The 20,839-nt window shown below is 38.0% G+C and overlaps 1 protein-coding gene across 3 annotated transcripts in view; it reads right to left on the bottom strand.

Moving 5' to 3' along the window:
- Positions 1–20,839, bottom strand: part of TTC39B (tetratricopeptide repeat domain 39B) — an 83,898-nt gene that overhangs the window by 12,437 nt on the left and 50,622 nt on the right. For all 3 annotated transcript variants that reach the window (XM_074931576.1, XM_074931578.1, XM_074931577.1), the window contains 9 exons: positions 15,597–15,701; positions 12,900–13,031; positions 10,909–10,985; positions 6,498–6,565; positions 4,478–4,542; positions 4,204–4,309; positions 2,736–2,801; positions 977–1,085; positions 22–89 (listed from right to left, as the gene is read on the bottom strand). In XM_074931576.1, the coding sequence (XP_074787677.1) occupies positions 22–89; positions 977–1,085; positions 2,736–2,801; positions 4,204–4,309; positions 4,478–4,542; positions 6,498–6,565; positions 10,909–10,985; positions 12,900–13,031; positions 15,597–15,701 (796 nt within the window). The remainder of the gene's footprint in view (positions 1–21; positions 90–976; positions 1,086–2,735; positions 2,802–4,203; positions 4,310–4,477; positions 4,543–6,497; positions 6,566–10,908; positions 10,986–12,899; positions 13,032–15,596; positions 15,702–20,839) is intronic.

Here is a 20,839-nt window from a genome sequence, read left to right as displayed (position 1 = left end):
AAGTTTATTGAGAATACACACATTTGGAAATTTCTGGAGGTAGGGTTCAAGGAGACTGTCTGCTTCCTGAAGGTTGGCTTCCCCTGTACCTAGAAAACACAACAAAGCAACATCAATGTACTTAAGAAAAGTTAGTTTCATAGATTAAGATTTCAGTTTCCAAATCGTATTATGGCTTGAATAGATTAATGAATGACTGCTTTTATGCAAAAGCAAAATTATTTCACCATATTGTGTTTCTATAAAAATGAATTCTTGTCCTGAAGGTACAAAGTGCTTTTAAGATAGTAAATGTCTGTAAGTAGAAACAGAATAGTATATATGAATATTTTTTAAACTGTTCCATTATAGATCCTAGTTACATTTTTTAATCCCTTTAATTGCTTTAGCAAGTTAGGAAACCATTCCTCAGCTTGCTCCTTTCCTAATTTTGAGCTCACTAACGAAGTACAGGTGATACTGAAAGAAATGAAGTTCTCCTTAATTTCCTGATGAGCCTGAGGGACAAGGACTAAAATACTTCCAAACTAAAGAACATGAAAATATATGTCAAAGATGCATGCAGAAGTAATGGTGAATTTTAGCTCCATGTGGCAAAAGAAAGTAATTCTCTACATTTTTGAACTTCCAAGTAAATTACTTGGGAATACAGGCTTCTTTTCTGGAGATAGTTTTCACAATATCTGATGTTAATTTATGGATAAGGACTTGTCTGAACTGAAGTGTTTTGTGATATTTTGCTGTTGCATGTTGGCACAGCCCTGTAAATGGAACAAGATGTTGGTATAATGTTATCTACCCTCCCTGTTTCCACTGACATAGCTTTGTCAGAGATACTAATTTCAGATCATAATTAAGGATACAGCAATCTCCCGTTACAAAGCTAACTGGCCACAGCTTAGAAATGTGGTTCAAAAACATTACAGTTTCTATTATAATGTGTAGCATGACTGAAGAGCTACACAGTGGGTCTCACCAAGGATTAAGGAGACGTAAGTATGATAAACCAACAGGGTGAAAGTACACAGAATGGCCCTCAAACTGCTGCCAGATGCGCCTTCCCGTAGTTGACAGAGGCCCAACTCCTAAGAAACATCACAAACACATGCAGAATTAACTATCAGTATACAGAGTTACTATTAATAATTTCTGGCTCCCCCAAATCGAGTTTTCCTTTTTAGATGTATTTCTTAATTCAGCACTTTGTTATCTCAGATCCAACACAACCTTCTACCAAAACAGTTCTACCGCAGCTGATAGCACTCAGCAAAGAAAAGATTAAGCTAACAGTGAATAAAATTACCCACACATTTCAGTGCTCTGATGAAATGGGAATGCCACATAAATCATGCAGACACACAGGTCTACATACCTTCCTCACTATACTCTGGCTATGAGCCTTTCAGAATAACATCTTTAAATCTATGTTCAGTGAGAACCTCTCTCAACTGTTCCAGTACTACTTGTTGGCAAGAGTCTTCCTCTACAGAAATTCCAGGTTATTCTCAATTCTCTTCCATCAAGTTGGCTACTGTTTTGAGGTTCTGATCAAATATTAGCTCTGCTGACATACTAACTTCTGGATACCATTTTCAGAAGCTACAATGGAATTTGTGTGTGCGCTAAGGAAAGGAACCCAGATTCATGGAGACATATTCAGTTCTTAACACATGAACCTTCTTCCTAGCCTTTCCAGTTTATGCCCATTACATGACAGCTTGACTGTTTGGCGGATTGTTAAGATGAGCTCAGAGCTTCCACACTCAAGAGAAGTGGCTTTTCAGAAACATACCAGATTTTAACAGTTTTGCCACAAATCAAATATTACTTTAAAAGGAGTTTTATTGCATAGCAACTTGATGAGTTACAAAAGCATTCAAGTACCATACAAAACAATGTGCTAATAGCACAAAATTGTTTGTTCTCTTCCCTTCAGCTTTCATTGCCTTTTCAGTCAGGGCAAAAATGTGTATTATGGAAGAGCTTCAGCATGAACCAGGTCTTTCACAGGAAGAAACAGAATTAACATATCTCTACTGAAGTCAAATTTTACGTAAGCAGAACTGTATCTGTGGACAAACTAACAGCAATAAGACCATATGGTGACTCACTGTCTCATTAACAACTTGAAGTTTAGTTATGTATAATTCTGTAGGTTGCTTTGGTTAGTTGGGGTTTTTTATTTCCTATGGGTGCTAAAAAGAGTTTTAAAGGGCCATAAGGTACTTATAAAACACAGCTAGGTTTACAAAAACAAGGCCATGATTACAAATACTTTCCTCAACCATGAGAAAAAGACGTACTGAGATTCCACAGTGACACACAATATTCAGAAATTTCTTCTCCCAAAGTAGGTTGGTTTTGTGGGGGCAAAAATGTAGAACTGCTGCTTTCCCCTCAGTTACTGGTATGAGGAACATTAATTTCTGACTGTATAGGCCAGAAAAGAAAGCTAATATCCTCTCCTTAAGGATAAGCAAAAGTAAAGGAAATTGCAATTTGAAAACAACCTCTGAAGCAGACTGGTCATCTGTGGTTATTCAAGATCAGGACATCACTATATATGCTTCTATGCCTGCATCACCTAGCCCACTTCTCATCTTTTTGACAATACTAAAATACTGATAAAAAATACAGATCATTATAGTTTTAGTGGGAAATATATGACATTACATCCATCCAGTTTTTATCTGATAAAAGACTACTTTATAAAAAACAAATAACAGATTCAATACCCTATTGCCAGAAAATCCAATAAATTCTAAAAGTCGGAGGATCCTTCCTGGTAAAAGTGACAGCATCTGAAATACATTTCAAACAAAAGTAAGATCAACAGAAATTTATATACTGATTTTAAAAAGGAAAACCACTATAAACTTGAGCCAAAAACGCCAGCTACTATGTTAAATGACATTACACATTGGTGAAAAAGAAAAACACAAAAGAACTTGAAAATAGACGTGCATAATCGACAATATACAATCAGTCTGCAGATTCACGGAAACTCAAGACTTTTGATGATCATCCAGTATGGAAACAGCAAGACAGAATCCAGCTGTGCTTCTTCAGATAACAGATTTTTCTCTCTTTAGCTGATCAGAATTGTTTGAAAATTGTGAGTCATTTGGAATGAAAGTATTATCTATTTTGGTAGTAGTTACAATCTACAATTTTCATCTTCCTTTACTGCCAATCAAATGACACAATGGTATCACAAAAGTTCTACTTGTTCCTACTGTGGAGCACTGAATTAGCAGACCAGCAAGCGTACCTGTTTTAGAAATACTAGCCATTGTTATCATCCTTTAGCCCTCTACTACATGCACTTTTTGTTCTCCTTGTAACTGCATTCTTCACATCCTACACAACAGTAAACTTATAAAGATCACAGCCACTTTTTCAATAAGCATTAAAAGAAGGTCTATTTGCAATTCAGTTTTTGAAAGCTCCGTTCATCCTAATACATTCTGCCCCACAGAGGCTTTTTCTGTTAAGCTTCCTACTGAGGAGACTTGATGAAGAATAGGAAAGGTCAGAGCACTTATGAACAAAGACCAGCTGTTTGAGTTTTAAAGACTGACAGGTGCAGATAGATGTGAGTTCTTCTGACCATATTCAAAACTGGTCAGCTCCAGTCTGGAATGATACAGAAATCAACAGAGAAGCAGAAATCAACTCTCATTGTTGCCATGACAAATGTAAAAAGGCAACTGTAGCAAATTGTAAAGTAAAATGCTAGTGGATGTACCCAGTTTTCTTTTGCACAAACTCAGTAAACTGCTGCCCATTCTTCTGAATTTGTAATTATCTATGTCAATCTACAGTATACCACTGAAGCAAAACAATGGTATACATGAGGGTGTTAGAATAAAAGCAGTCACTCCAGGTATCCTGTAACCAACAGCATAAGCATCTTAAAAATTCCTGGTACGTACAGGTAGATGTAGCTGCTTTTCCTCTTAAGAAACACATACATAAATTAGTCCAAGAGAATTAAACACACAGAATAAATTAGTAGAAAGATCCTATAAGACATGCATGCAAAAAGCCACTGCTGTTTTCATGTTGCATAAAACCTTCAAAGCCTGTATCTCCATTTAAAAAATTTGTAATTTTTAAATGAGGATCACAGTACTGTATCTGCAAAGAAAGAATCCCACAGGATTATCACAATGGCCTTTCTGTAGTCTGGAAAAGTCGTACCAAGTTGAATGCTCCAATTCCAAGTTTTACTCCTCCTTCAAACTGGTAGTAAGTTTCATTTTTGCTTTTGTTCCCCTGAGTCATCTGTAGCACCTGATGACATTCTCTTTTGATGCATGAAAAAAAAAAAAAAGGAGGGAAGGGGAAACATGATTTAGAAATTATATGAAGTGTAATCCTAATGATTGCTATAAAATATTTCTTTTTATTTTGGAATCATTAATGCAACTGCACCTGCTTATACAAACACTGAATCTGTTTTCTAATAACTTACTTGTATATTTGGTAACTCGTCCTAATTTTGAGGCCACCTTTTATAAAGTTGATCATATTTTCATCCTGAAAGAAAAAAATTTCATTGTACAAAAATGTGTATTCAGCTATTATGTATAACACATACATAAAAATCTTCCAGGTACATTTAAATTAATTTATAACTTAACATTGTCACTGGAAATATTAGAAATGTTTTTCAGTTATTAGATTTATCTCTAAGACTGAAGTTAACACTTGCTTTAAGTTTTCAGGGAAATATTTCCCTGGTGCATGTTACAAATTTTAAAACTTAGGAGGGAGGTGAAAAAAAAAAAATTGTAATTACTTTCAAAAGAATTTCTAATGCCTATAAATGAAACAAGAAAGCTCTCCACCAGATGGTGCTGTAGGAACTTTTTAAAAAGTGTTGCAACATCTATTCTGTCACACACAAGCAAGTCCAGAACCTGGCAGAAGACAAACCAAAGAATCCCCTGAACAGATGAATTCCCACTGATGATCAATGCTAACCACACATACTACCCAACAAATGTGCTTCTTAACCTCCAGAAAAATCAAAGTAAAGCCACAATGTCTTAGCCATCAAGAATAAATTCCTGGAAAGCAATATGGTTAACAGTTGAACGGGGCAGAAATTTTCCTCTTAAAATTCACACAGAAGGGGAGTGTGTGCAGACATATCAGAAATGAACATTTAAATACTCTGGAACAGCATACATGATGTGGAAAACGAAAAATCACAAAAAACCCCCTCAGAATCAAATGAAATTCTGGCTTCCATAAAAGGGTCAGAAGACCTCAACCCGTTTTGTCTCAAGACTTAACACCCATAGGGCAGTGTTTTAGTACAAGCATTCTTACTACCTGTTTCTGAATGGTTACATTTTTATTATCATCATTCCTTCAGATGAATCAAGGTCAGTCAAGGATGAAAAATATGGGACATGACAGCAGTCAGAAGAGCAGGGTATTAAAGTCAACAGCAATGGATCTCTGACATGATGAATAGCGAGGTGCTGCTTTAGAGAAAGTATATCCCTAAGGTTTTAGTCATTTTATACAGTCCTGAACTCAACTCCTTCAACAGCTGTTTAAAAACTCTCTTCATGCTTAAAAAAATACCCCACCCCCAAAAGAAAAGATGATTGCTTTCAGTTGACTAGTAAGAGAGAAAGTCAGTTATAAAGAAAGACTGGCATTCCATTAATACTTCCTGACAATTCTGGCCAAAGTAAGGTCATCTGATCTTAATATCTTTGTGGCTTGCTTCTTCGTCGTAATTTATATCTGAAGGGATTATCTAAAATACAGTCATTAAACATTTGTAAAACACATATGTGAAAAGAAGTATGACTAACAACTCCTGTTTCTAGGAATGAAATATCAAACTGAATTTGAAAGCACTGTGGTATGAAGTCCTTGAACCATAATCCAAACAAGAAGCACCAGACAGTGTTAAATATCAGATCTTTCTGTGAACTGACTTACTACTTCAGCAAAGGTAAGGCATGTTCATTTTATCATCATCCATTACTATACTGTTCCAGACACCATGTTAAAAGTACATGGAGAGTGATACTGAACTGGAGACAACTACGCATCAGCTAAAGTTCCCTTAGTTGGGAAACATTCTATCCTTTTCGTGAAAAAAAAAGACTTGTACTTTCAAACACAACTTTTCCTCATATTTGAGCATCTTTTTAAACAAGCAATGGACATTGTCAGATTTGATGCAAGTGATTTAAATACACCATCTGTATAAGACTGCAATATACCTTATGTTTTTGGTTTTTAGGTATCAGTAACATCTTTGGTTATTCATAAAAACAAAGAGAGGATTTTGCTGGGTAGCATGGCATTTATGGTACTTTCAATCACTGCTATGAAATAACATTAATTCACTAGGAAAAAGTTGGGGTTTTAATTACCATATCGATTGTGGGAACAACGTTTTACAAGTACTAACATCCTCCCATTAAACTGCTACACAAAGATACAAAATAAACAAGTGACTTTACCTGTACGAAGGTGAGAGCTGCTTTCTGTAATAAGCATTCAGCATAGCAGATTTCAGCATGCATTTCCTCTATATAAGAAATAAAATTTATTTACTGTCAGCAAAGTATTATCAATACTATCTTCTTAAGGTCAGTGGAGCAAATAAAATGTTACTAAGAAAAAAAAAGCAATATTCTGCTGTTGCTGTTTTGATAACTGCTGAATAATAGCTGTAACACACAAATCTCAGTAGAATTCTTCTATTTCACTTCTCCTCAGACAAAAACTTTGATCTTGTCAGAGCTGACCTCAGCCTAGGGCAAAAGCTACTTGTCATTCTGGTGGATGATCTCCTGTACTTTCCATCAATCCTAAATTCAACTATCAAAACAACTAGGTATTTCAACCCTTCTTCTATGTCTTAGAAAAAACTTCAAGAGATGAATGGTAATGTTACTGATTGTCACTGATTTGTTATTAATTTGAGTTGATGATTTCTGGAGATTTCGATAAGGAATAATTAGGACTAATCAATTAAATGGAATACCATAGAAATATAGCTTTTTATATAAGATAGTGGCGTAATGTTTTAAGTAGTCCTAGAGATGTGTTTAGTTTAAAGTAACCATACACCAGTTACTCTGCTAGATGAGGCACCATTGTTAGATTGTTTGGTAAGGATGATTTATAGTCCTGGAGACTACGTGTTTTATATCTGTGTTGTGAAAGGACCTCGAAGCATGTTAACATTGCAATGTGAGCCAAAGTCCTTGAGTCAAGGACATTGGGGGTGTTTTTCTTTTGAGTCAGTAGTCTGTGGTGGTTGCAAAAGCAGCCCCCTGACTCATTTCAGGGCTCAGGTGCACATGACCAAAAAGAGGTGGGAATATGAAAATGAGTTACAGGAATAAGCATATTTACGCATGAGAACTTGATTAATACGTATTAATGTATCCAATATAAACAGCATGCTACATGAATTAGGTGTGCATTATCAATGAGACGACTCCCCTGCGCACCGTTAATAAAGAAGTGTCTGCTTATCTACATCAAATTGGTGTCGATAAGTTCTTTTATCCCATTTTGGTGACAGTAACACTCACTGTGGCTCAGGCTTTTTCTAAGCCCAGTAAGACATTATGAAGAGGTTTTCACCAAGGCATGCTCAACAAAGCAAAAGCCCTAGGCAGACTTTATGGTCTCATGCAGGACTAAAGTACATGTGAATTAACACACATGACACAAAATACTCTGCACCCATGCTGCAAGACCAGCCACATGCACAAGGCTGCTGTATGTGCAGTGCACATGTGAGTTTGATGTGTCCAGTATTAAGGAGTATTCTTTGGTGTCAGGTTAGAAGAAAATGCATACTTGATTCTTTCCAAATCAGAAATAGGAGACCAGCATTTTCAGAGCCATGAACAATATACTGATACCGTTCCCCAAAACACCTTAAGACAAAACAGACAAGCGCAAAACTTGTTAATCTATTCAGATTTAAATTCAACTACTGATAATGATGTATTCCAAAACATCAATGATACCCAAACTTTTGGGACCTGTCTTAAGCAAAAAAAGGAAATCCCCCTTCAGCCCTATAATGTGTTGTTGTAGCCCCTACAAACGTTTCTCATCAAGCACAAGGACCATTAATCGCTGGCTCCATTGTGTAACTAACCCTGAACCTTTGTGGCTCTACCGTGTAAACCTGACAGGATTCGGGCCTTGCTAACGACTTCACCATTAAAGAGGAGATAAAGACCAATGAGAAGTGAGCATCCTGCTCCAGAAGACACCAAAGGCTGAATGATTCCCCAAGAAGCATGAAGTCAGCAAAAACCTGTGATAAGTGGGGAAGCAGTAAAGGTGGCATTATTGATTACAAAGATGCTGTGTGGCTATGCAGGGTGGAAATTAGAAGGTCTAAAGCCCATCTGGAAATTAATCTGGCTTCAGCAGTTGAAGATAACAAGATATGTTTCTGTAAGTATGTCAACAGGAAAAGAAAGACCAGGGAGAGTCTCCATCCCCTGCTAGACGCAAGAGGAAACATGGTAACAAATGATGAGCAAAAGGCTGAGGTGCTTAATGCCTTCTTTGCCTCAGTCTTTGATAACAAGACTAGTTATACTGAGGGAATCCAGCCTCCTCAGCCAGAAGACAGAGACTAGGAGAACGACCCCCCACAATCCAGGAGGAGACAGACAGTGACCTGCTGCATCACAGAGACACACACCAGTCTATGGGACCAGACGGGATACACCTGAGGGTGTTGAAGGAGCTGGCTGGGGTGCTCGCCAAGCTGCTTTCCATCATTTACCAGCAGTCCTGGCTGACCGGGGAGGTCCTGACAGATTGGAAATTGGCCAATGTGACGCCCATATATATTTTGGAAATTATATATATTTTTTATTTATAATTTATTATAATTTATTTATATATATTAAAAATATATATATTTTTATCCCAATATATATTTGGAAATTCAGGAAATTACAGGCCTGTCAGCTTGGCTTCGGTGCCTGGGAAGCTGATGGAGCAGCTCATCCTGGGTACCATCACACAACACGTGGGACAACCAGACGGTCAGGCCCAGTCAGCATGGGTTTGTGAAAGGCAGGTCCTGCTTGACAAACCTCATCTCCTTCTATGACAGAGCAACCTGCTTATGGCATGAGGGAAAGGCTGTAGATGTTGTCTACCTTGACTTTAGTGAGGCCTTTGACACCGTTTCCCACAGCATTCTCATTCCTGGCAAAACTGGCTGCTCATGGCTTGGATGGGCACACGCTTTGCTGGGTAAAAAACTGTCTGGATGGCCAGGCCCAAAGAGTTGTGGTGAGTGGATTTAATTCCAGTTGGCGGCCGGTCACGAGTAGTGTCCTGCAGGGCTCAGTTTTGGGACTACTCCTGTTTAACACCTTTATTGATGATCTAGACGAGGGGATCGAGTGCACCCTCAGTGAGTTTGCAGATGACCCCAAGTTGGGTGGCAGTGTTGATCTGCTCGAGGGTAGGGAGGCTCTGCAGAGAGACCTGGACAGGCTGGAGCCATGGGCTGAGGCCAACTGTGTGAGTGTCAATAAGGGCAAATGCCGGGGGCTGCCCTTGGGCCACAACAACCCCCAGCAGCGCTACAGGCTTGGGGAGGAGTGGCTGGAGAGCTGCCAGTCAGAGAGGGACCTGGGGGGGTTGATTGACAGCCGGCTGAACAGGAGCCAGCAGTGTGCCCAGGGGGCCAAGAAGGCCAATGGCATCCTGGCTTGTGTCAGCAATAGCGTGGCCAGCAGGGACAGGGAAGGGATCTGACCCCTGTACTGGCACTGGGGAGGCCGCACCTCGATTCCTGTGTTCAGTTTTGGGCCCCTCACTCCAGAAAGGACATTGAATGACTCGAGCGTGTCCAGAGAAGGGCAGCGGAGCTGGTGCAGGGTCTGGAGCACAGGTCATAGGAGGAGCGGCTGAGGGAACTGGGGGTGTTTAGTCTGGAGAAGAGGAGGCTGAGGGGAGACCTCATCGCCCTCTACAGCTCCCTGAAAGGAGGGTGCAGAGAGCTGGGGATGAGCCTCTTTAACCAAGTAGTAAGTGATAGGACAAAAGGTAATGGCCTCTAGTTGCACCAGGGAAGGTTTAGACTGGATATTAGGAAGCATTTCTTTCCAGAAGGGGTTGTTGGGCATTGGAATGGGCTGCCCAGGGCAGTGGTGGAGTCTCCATCCCTGGAGGTATTTAAGAGTAGGGTCAACATAATGCTGAGGGATATGGTGTAGTTGGAAACTGTTGATGTTGGGTTGATGGTTGGATTGGATGATCTTCAATTTCTTTTCCAACCTAGACAATTCTGTGATTCTGTGGCAGGGGGAGATCGTGACCATCGACTCAATTCAAGGCCAAAAAAATTTGCCCCTGCCCCATGCAAGGAGCATGCATGCTAATTTACACAGCCAGTGGGGCCAGTTTAAATATAACTAACCAACAGCAGCAAGTGGAATGGTAATTACAGACCAATGAGCATAAACTTGGGATAGGTTTTTTGCCAATCGTGTAATGAGATAAATAGGCTGCAGTTCCTTTGTGTGGTGTGCTAGCTTTGCAGAACTACCCCTTAGCAACCATCTTTGAGCAACTATGGAATAAACTGGTACCTCGGCTCTGTGTGTGAGATTGGCTTTTGCAAGAGGGGCAACATTGGGAAAGGCATTCCCTTCTTAATTCATGCATACTCAAAGCCCCTCCCCCAAAATATTAGGCTGAGTGCCCCATTTTGAGAAGCTCTGCAATCAGATTAAAAAAAACACTATATAAGTTGTTTGGTTTTTACTGTAAGACACTAGTCAAGTTATACAATTAAGCATACTCATACACATTGGCAGGGTAGTTTTGAGCTTTTTTCACCTTGTTATTTTAGTTATATTATAAACTACTTACCCTCACTCAGCTGATCCACTGACTGTTTAGAAACTAAATTGGACAAGGATTCCACCACTGTGCTTCTTTTCCTGAATCTAAATCAGTTGTATATGGAACAAAAGAAACCCACACAGCATGAGTGACATTTCAACACAAACTTGAACTTAGTTATTTATAATTATTAACCATTTCCAACAACAATTTATAGACATTCTTCATAAAATGATGATTTAACAACTGCAGTTCTTTGAGTAGTCTAATAACGGCCACTGGTATGCACCTAGACTCAGAAGCCTATCCAACCTTAACTGATGTTCCAAGCGTGCATTTAATTTACTTTAAGTGTACAATAGCTTCCACTCCACTTCCACCTACCAGCTGCAGAGGTCTCTCTGACACTGGGCAAAGCCACATGAGCAAGACTTCAAAGAGTTATTAATTACTTTTATCCATTTCTTAAAACTCACACTCAGAATTAGAATGAAAAAAAAAATCAAAACGAGCTCAATTTTCAACATAAGTGAAAAAATAAATACTCGGTATTTTATGGAGTTTTATGCCAGATGAGACACCAGAACAGTCACAAATTTTACTTTCAACAGATCTCAACTGTCTATGTTAAAATGTTAGTTTATTTTAGTACAGCATTCCAAAACTGAATTTATTACTATTTAAAAACCACTTGGCTTTCTGAAGCTAAAGAAACAATTCTACGTTTAAAAAAGGCATGTACTTTGTAAGCCATGTACTTTGTAAGCCAGGAAGTAATTAATTACAAACACACAGCATTAGCTAGTTTGTTTACACTATCCTGCACATTGAAAAATGCAGGATCCCGACAAGAGATTAGGACAATACAGCTTAATTAACATAATGCACACCAAATAAAAGGTCAATTACAGCACCTGTAGTTTCAGCAATTCTTTACACTTGAGTGTTTGATTGCCTTTATCTTGCATTTTTGTGAGTTTTGTGACAGACTAGACCACAGCACTTACAGAGAAAAGTTTGCATTCTGCAGAGATGGATGTCCTTATTGGTACTATCTGAAGTACACAGAGGCACTTAATTTTCAGATATACTAAACAATATAGTTGAGATGAAACTGAATCAGTAGCAGACCTGAAAGAGGCAGAAATTGCTGACCCTTTATTTTCTTTGGGTAGTATGTGATAATTTTGCCCCATTTCCTTTTCTTTTGTTTCTCATTGCTAAAGAGGTGATGTTAAATCTCTAAACATATAACATTTGGGGTTATTTTCTTTGGAGACGATTCATGATAAATTATGGCCTCATCAATATGATGAAGAACCACTACATTAGAATAAAGCACTCATTTCTGGTTTTGTCAGAGCTTGTTAAGCGCTTTAGCTTTGACCATGCATTATCTAAGTTTTTTAATTAAAAAAATAAAAGTCACTAATAATGTCTATTTTCTACTCTATTTCATTATTCCAAGCAAGACCAGAAGCAAAACGTTCCAACCATTCTTGATGGGAATTACAGACCTTTATTTTAAAAGTAAGCTGAACACATTTGTAAGAAGAATTTTTAAAAATTAATTTGGTTTTAGAAGAAACCTTAGAACAAGTTTAATCCTATTAGACTATTGTGTCCACTTTTGAAAATAACTTTAAAAAAACCAAAACATTTTCATAATGGAAAATTCAAAATATGGGTTTTTAAATTGTTGATCCCCATGAAAAACAAAAAGTCACAGGCTGAAATAGTTCAGGCAGTTCAACCATGTAGTGTCAGCTTATGTGTAGGTCTGTGTAGTCAGCCAACTATTTAACTAACTATAGAGGCTATACGTGCCTGACACATCTGTTGTTTCTGAAATACCAGGAAACACACCCTTACCAATAATAATTGGATAGTGGGACTTATTCCACCTTTCCAAATTTAGATCACCACCATACACAAAATAGCCTGTTTTGAAAGTGGAGAGACAGCTGGGATATCTTACAAAGAACAGTAGATTAAATACCTCATAAACGTTCACTTACCTTTGGCAAGTTTGCAAAGCTTCTTTCATTGTAGAAATTCCCACTTGTATATCCTGCTGTTCAAAGGTCATAGCAGCTTGCATAACTAAAATAGTGCTGTACCCAAGGGCATGGTACATACTATCTTTAGACCTAGGGCAAACATATAAGTCTTGTGCATTTCAGCAAAACTTTTAATTACAATACAAAAGTAAATGCTGTGACACTTCCATTCATTTGTGAAAAGACAGAATAATAAAGCAGGAAAGTAGTGGACATTGGAACATAACCTAGCAAGTATCATCTTACACTGGGTGCTACATCTCTGCCTCCACAGGACACTGTCGCAGCAAGTTCCAGAAAATATCCAAACTGGGTTACACAAACATTTACACTTAATTATATCCCATTTATAGTCTGCTGGTATATCTATTTAATTTAGCTAATTAAACCTTGACATAAATAGACATTCATCTGATTTCACTCAACATAAGAAGGACATCCTTCTAATATTACTACTTGATCAAAGACACAAAAGCCTGCATTTCTGTCACAGAAGTCAGTACACACATGCTCAGTCTTGCATAAAAGACTACGCTGAACCAGTCTAACCTTCACAAGTTAATTACACAGGGGTTTTTTTTTTAAAAAAGTTGTTGGAAAGTAGCTGCAGGAGGTCATATACTCAAACCTACCAGTTGCAGCAGCACTACTGCCAACATTATGTCAGGCAACCTCAGAGTTTTTTTAACGAAGTTTCGAGACGTTCAAGAAAATGAGGATTGCATACCCCTCCGATCGCCTCTCTGGTACTGTACTATCAATGTACCTTTTCCTAATGTCCAGTTTGAAACTCCTAAACCTCAATTTGTGGTGACTGCCTCTTCTTTTACCATCTGCCACTATGGGGAAGGATGTCTCTGTCCTTGCAACTTCCCCTCACTAGCTCCAGACCACTATTAGACTAATGCCCAACTAATTAGATTTTTGCCAAACTAAAACAAGCCCAGCTCTCACAATCTTAATGAGTAAGTAATATGTTGTAGTCTTCTAGCAGTGCTGCTAGCGCTCTGTTGGATACTCTCCAGTTTCCTCAAATTTTTCCTTCCCCCTAAATCAAGGGGCCACCCTCCAAATATAGTTTTGAAGACAGGAACCTTTAGCAGAGTCAAGGAAGATAAAGAACCCAAGGGTCACTTCCACACAACATGGACTTCATGTTGATGTCCAGTACATTCACACTTTCCATAACATGTTTACATTACTTAAGGACTTAAGTTTAACTTCCATTACAAGGCTATTTTTCAGTTAAACAGTTGGGATTTTTCTTTTTTAAAGGTGGCTTTTTTTTCCTCACTAGGCTAGGTCATCCTTTGCAGATTAGCTGAATATGCTATATAATAAGATCAAAGTCTATTTGCTGCCAGGGACTCAAAGCATCAAAACCATGGAGTTTAGAATATTTTTTTTTTCTTTGCAGCAAATTTCAGCTGAAACAAATACCTCACTGTACATAAAAATAGTCTTGTATGAACAATTTTTTTTGTCTTGTTTTACAATGTAAAATGAACTATATATATATCTATATATATGAAACGTACAAAACACATTTGGGTAATACCTCTGTGTGTGTGTGTGCATGTATGTGTATTACTAAATACACACATGCACAATCCTTGCCTGTAGAACTTAGTATTTCACAATAATACCCAAAAATAGTTTTAGCATATAAAAGTGCAGGTGGGCCCTCTAAAGCATTCCTCTGTTGCAAACACTGCATAATGTTCAGGTAAGAGAGCTTGAGTGTAAGTAGAGCTAATCTGGGAAGGTGTTATTCCTGCCTACCTCCTCTACACTTGAGCTCTCCATACCACTAAAAGTGAGTACTTGATAGCTGTGTCATCCTCCCAGGGTTTCATTTAATGGTGTTCTTCTACCTGTCCATACTACTCACCTAACACCAGCAATCCATGATTCTTAATCCACCCATAATATCACTGAACTGCAGAACAATCTTTACCTTGCTCTCCTAACACAACCTACAGATGCCTTTCACTGTCACATCCCTCAACATCATAGACATCCTTGAGACTGACAGGAGAAGAACAATGAATGGGATTCAGATCCCAGTCCTGAAGAACTGCCACCCCAACTGCCTTCCCATGCAGTCACAGGTAAGATAGGCTTATCCTACAAACCTGTCAGTATTCTTTAGTTCCCTACATCTGCACTGCCATGCTTGTCTTCTCAGTGGAGCAAAGGCAATAGGGGAACAGGCAGAGTTAGAAGATCAAAAGGTCAACTTTAATGGTAAACACTACTGTGACTCAAATGTAATATAAAAAGCAAGAAAAAGAGTATTCTGAAGTTTTGTTCCAGCTTTGCTGTCTTCTCAAAAACAGTTCTGTTGTACAAATTCTCTGATCAAAGACACACTGGATAAGGTCCTGCTCCCCTGCTTTTCCCCTCTGCACGAGGAAAGACAGCTTGAATGATAAACTCTAACAGAACAATTCAGTGCTTCATTAACAGTTTGTGATGGTCTTCAGTAGAAACAAGTTGCACTGCTAAAACCCCAAGACACTGAGAAATGCTTTTGGACAAAAGGGAATAAATGAAAAATACTACCTTCACAGGCCTTAAATTAATCTTCAGCTACCAGAGAGCATACTTTATACTACCTGTTTACAGTAACTTCAGCAAATAACAGGACCGTACCAAGGACGAAGTAGCTCCAGGGCTTCAGAGAACTTATTATTTAGAAATAAGTTCAATGCCATTGAACATTCTTCCAGAGCACACTTGAGATCCATCTTGGTTGCCCTAAAAAAAGATTCTTAATTTAATCAAACTGTAAATTTAAACACGAAAGTAATTTCTTTTTCCCCTCTTATTTAACATAGAACGTATTCTGTGGCGATCTTATCACTCATTTTTTAAAATCTAGCTTTACACAAACATGTCATATGTTTAACACTTTATCCATGCTACAGGGGTGTGCCTATTTCCTTTTTTAGGTGACATTTATGGCTTTGTCCTCCTTTTTTTACCAGTCAATATGCAATGGGGTCATATTTGCTGCTTCTTATATAACACAAATACTCAAAATTTAACACTGTGTCCAAGCTCTCAATTCTCTGTATCGGTACAGATTCTGTATTCACATCTCAAGAGAGAGATGACAAAATAATATTTTAATCTAAGCAAGCAGTAAACAGACACTCACACTACAAACAGCTATGCCAAAAATAGTCCTGTCAGAAGTCTGCAGCTACGCCAAAAGCTTCTGTTCTTCCTAATTCATTTCAAGTAAAATCACTTGCAGTTGCTTAAGAGGGAACCATCTAACACAAGTGCTACCTTGGTCAGTTTTGTCTGAAGGACACAAAAGCACTAACAAATTGCTCCATTGGCAGAACTGGTGACAAACTGGGTATTTGTGGTAGTGACTAATGGCTAGAAACTACACAGCCTTCAATGTGCACAGCTGGGTCTGAAAAAAATAATCTGTCTGCAGCTTTAAAACAAAAGGTTTAGGCTCTATAACGGGTTTTATCCAAGCAGTGGTAAGCAAGAGATCACGTCAATTAGATGAATATTTAAGTGCTGATCAGAAGAGAAGAAGCCTGAAGGAGAAATTTAAGAAGAGAAATGACAGAGGAGTACAGCTGTTCTAAACCTGATGGTAACACACACACACACAAAACAGAGAAAAAGGAAGACTTTGGAAATATGACTTTGCATTTCTCAGATTCAACTTGAACAATATTTTTAAAATTAAAACATCAGACATTAAACTGTAAATGCAAACCATCACTTCATGTTCATATCTTGCATGGATTTACAGGCCAAAATGCAAATTGCCTTACAGTTCTAACACCGAGACACCTTCCTCCATTCCCTCCTGAAAAATGAACCTATAGGCCAAGAAAGCCAGGTAGGAGACACACAGAGTATCTTCATCTCCTCACATGGCAAATTCACACCTTCTACAGTTTAGGAAAAAAAATCCCAACAATCAAGGCCAGCTGCAAACTCATTTTGTATTTTGCATATTCTAGCTTCTAAATCCATAAAACAAAATAACCTAGCTGAGCAATTTAGTTTGGGTACCTGCCAAAGCCTCAGCCTGTAACACCTCCTCATACTTGCAAAGTAAAGTTCTTTCCAGAGCCTGGAGCAAGTGAACCACAGACTCTAGGTTACAAAGCATCCTGCCTATTTTGCAAAGAATGGATTTAGCACTTCACACTAAATCTTCTCAACTGGTTAAGGTTTCACATTAACAAGAATCATCAGAAGTGTGCTCAAGATCCTACACTTCCTACTCAGTAAAGCAGAATTAAAATGTTTATCAAAAGAAATATGGAGAAAGCAATTGTATTTTAGTGCATTCAGACTCTCAATATGTAAACAAATCTGTTCAAATTAAAATATTTCTATAGCAGTAAATATATGTGTTTACGTGTCCTCTTCAAATGTCTTAAATAGTATGCCCTCCAAAGAACAGTGTTAAGAAATAAAAAAGACTCACTCATAATGACTGGATGTTCTGTAAAACACTTAATTTTATTAGCTAATTCCATGAATACCATCTGCTAACAAATCACTTTCAAAGAACTAATTTTTAGCTAGATTTAGAGACTGTTTTTTTACTGGTACATGAGCAAGGACCTGAGTTTAGCATCTCAATAACATGCCATCACCACCACTGTTTGTTCCTGTGTTTCTATATCCTCATTTCACATTTTATTTTTAGGAAACTATGTTTCACTCTGTCCATGACTGGTTAGATTACACATTTCATTTGTTCTGCCTTTTCCACTACGAAAAATGGCTAGTTACTTTCAAATAACTTCTCAAGAAGGGAAAAAAACGGGGGGCATTTTCTTTTTTTAAATACAAAATTTACAGTGATTGTCTTAAAAAAATCCAGTAATCAAAGCTGAGATCTACTAGATGGCAAGATTGACGTTTTTACTCTCATACTTGTGCACCACAGCTATTTACTGACTAGCACTGAAACAGTTCCGTGTTCAGGGGTCTTCCAATACAAATCCCAGTGGCCATATTGGGGGACGGGGGGGTAGGAGTGGAAGAAATCTTCAAAATCCTATAGGACAGATGGACCTTCTGGTCCCCTCCCCCCACTACATGTTTGCTGCTAACTTTATGGTGGCCCAAGAACTCTGTGAAATACTGGAACAGAAAAACCCAACACAAGACAATGATCTGCTACTCACAGTATGGAGAAACTATGAACGGTGATCTGAAGAAAAGAGAAAAAAAGAGACCCACAAGTGAAAGATGTACAATTACACAGTTCATAAAAGAATCTGAGGGAAGGTGGATCATTCATACCAGGTAATTTAACAACTGGTTACTACTTTGTTCACTTAGTTGTAAAGTATTTGTGTTCAGCCTAGAAAGACTAAGGTTTCCTACCAGTTCATGTGAAAAGTAACAGCAAATAAATAGATTGTAGCACCCCATCTCTATACCATTTTTCTGAATATAAGGATCAAAATGCAAGGGCAATGCCTTGTTTCCACTACCTCACTAAGCCTCATCTTAGTGAAAAGAAACACATTTTTTGTATTTGTATGCTGTACATCTGCACCCTTCCTATACCCTGCCATTAGCACCTGCTGAACTTCCTCTGTAAGGAAAATCTAATCTTTATTTTGTATAACATAGCCACGAACGTGCCATCTTTTTAGCCGCTTTCAGAGAGGACCATCGGCCATCAGGCTCCCAAATGCTACCATGCCACTAACTCTAGAATCACTACAGAACATATCAGTATTTGTAAAACGATTCCATAAACAAAGTTCCTTAAAACAACAAAGCCCAGGCATCCTGTCAAAACTTCGTTTCCTACTAAATGGGTAAGCAGCAGATCTCTCCAGCATGTTGCTATCAGGCTCTTTTCCTGTGTTGCAGAGTAGTTCCCGCACTGCTGCCTTTATGGGTGACCAATGCTTGCAGACAACGCAAACAGTATTCCTTATGTCAATACATTTACTGTTCCTTACCTCAAGCAAGCTTATGAAATTATTCTGCCACTTCAGATATAGAATTTGGGAAGCCAGTTTTCTCAGACTCTTATTTCTGATAAGTGAATCATATCCTCTCCCAAAGAGTCTCACTCCTGTTTAATTACTCTTCACACGTATTTTCTACTGTTTTCCTACATCCTGCGGCAGAGGAACATAACCAGAAGGAATCACTCCAACCCAGATTCACAACTTGATACCAGAACAGTGAGAAGAACGGAGCATACCGACTCAGAAGCAGCTTGGCTATCTTCACTGGCAGACAAGAGTATTTCTATACAGAGGCTCAGAAAAAGCACATTTCCTCCTCTCCTCCCAAAACATCACAAACCCATTTCTACAGCAAGTTAGCAGACTGATGAACAGTTCAGCGAGCGATGCTGACTAACGCTCTTCTCCTTCTGACTCAGTCTTATTTTGGCAATCTAATTTTTTTCCCTACCTCCACATACTAGAATTGACAGAAACTTAACACATTTTATCACCTCAGATGAGCATATGCTTTAATTTATTCTGGTGTAGACTAAATTAACACTACTTCAGTGAAATTACTACGGATTTTACACCCAATGAATACAATTCACTTCTAAATTAAAAAAGGGAAATAAAAACGTGCTATATTGGGTGTTAACACAAAGACAACAATGTGGCATTACAAGCAGAATAAAACACCACTGTGTTACTGTTTAGATGCTTTAAGAATACTCTTCCCAAGCAGCATTTTTTTAACATTATCTTCTCACTACTATTCCAAACTTCTTTTATGAAAAAAAGAACAAACGTTGAATTCCAGCAATACCTTATGTATCTTGAGCTTGGTGCTGAGCTACTCATGAAACTGTTCTAATACAGCAGGGATTAGCAGCTTTAAGTAGGTTCTTCTAATCAACTACTTGGAGCGCAATAGAAACAAAGAATACTGACTTGAAAACCCTGAAATGTATTGAGATAGTCACTGTTAGGATGACAGTCCTCAGGATGTACACAAAGCAAGAGCATTAGTAATTTAAAATGTCAAAACAGTTTATAGCTTATTAAGCTACTTTCTTTCCCTACAGATTAATTAAAAAAGGGTGAATAACTACTAACCTAAAACAAATGAAAAAAGTAATTGCTCTAGTATTTAAAAGAAAGTTACTTAAACATGTAATGTGTTAGGCAATAACACCTATCTGTCCACACTAGCAGCGTAAGAGCATTTCTGGAAGGCAGTTATATAGCTCAGTTAATACCTAACTCGGTACATGCTGCTGTTTTTGTATCTGCAGGAGACTTAGTCAGCTTTTAATATAAACACCCCTGGTGCAATAATGTACCAACTCTTCTCTTGAAACGGGATTCAAGAGCTAGAAACAGAAGAATTGCAGAAAATTTACCTTTAATCTAACTGTATTTTCCATATTTTAAATCATGTATTTAGAACTAAGTTCCACATTTTATTAACATTAGCTGGACTTAAATGTGCAAGAAGTACTTTGCATGAATAGGGATCACAGAATTCCGTTTCTGAACTTCTAGAACCATTTGTTGGCTCTTTGACAACACACCCAAAATTTAATTGCCAATGACTTGGTTTTGTACAGCTACTGTTCTCACTGACAAAAGTCTCACTGGGCTACAGTTACTGAAAATATCTGAAGTTATGAGTGGGAGCAAAGCAAAACTTCTAAAGGGAAAAAAATGTGAAACTAGCAATAACAATTTAGGCTTTAAGATACCCACATTAAGATGCACATCTGACATGAACAAAAGGAGTGAAAATAAGGCCTTCTAAAAACTGAGGTGCATACAGAGAGGTTGCTATTTTGATGATACGGGTCAAGAAAACTAGGTGCATTATGATGACATATAAGAGAACACTTTATCAGGAAATAAATACTTTAGCAAACAAGTGACCCTCACCAC

This window comes from Athene noctua, chromosome Z (assembly GCF_965140245.1).
Source record: "Athene noctua chromosome Z, bAthNoc1.hap1.1, whole genome shotgun sequence".
Taxonomy (NCBI): domain Eukaryota; kingdom Metazoa; phylum Chordata; class Aves; order Strigiformes; family Strigidae; genus Athene; species Athene noctua.
Note: the sequence above shows the minus strand (reverse complement) of the source record. Positions and strands in the feature narration are given on the sequence as shown.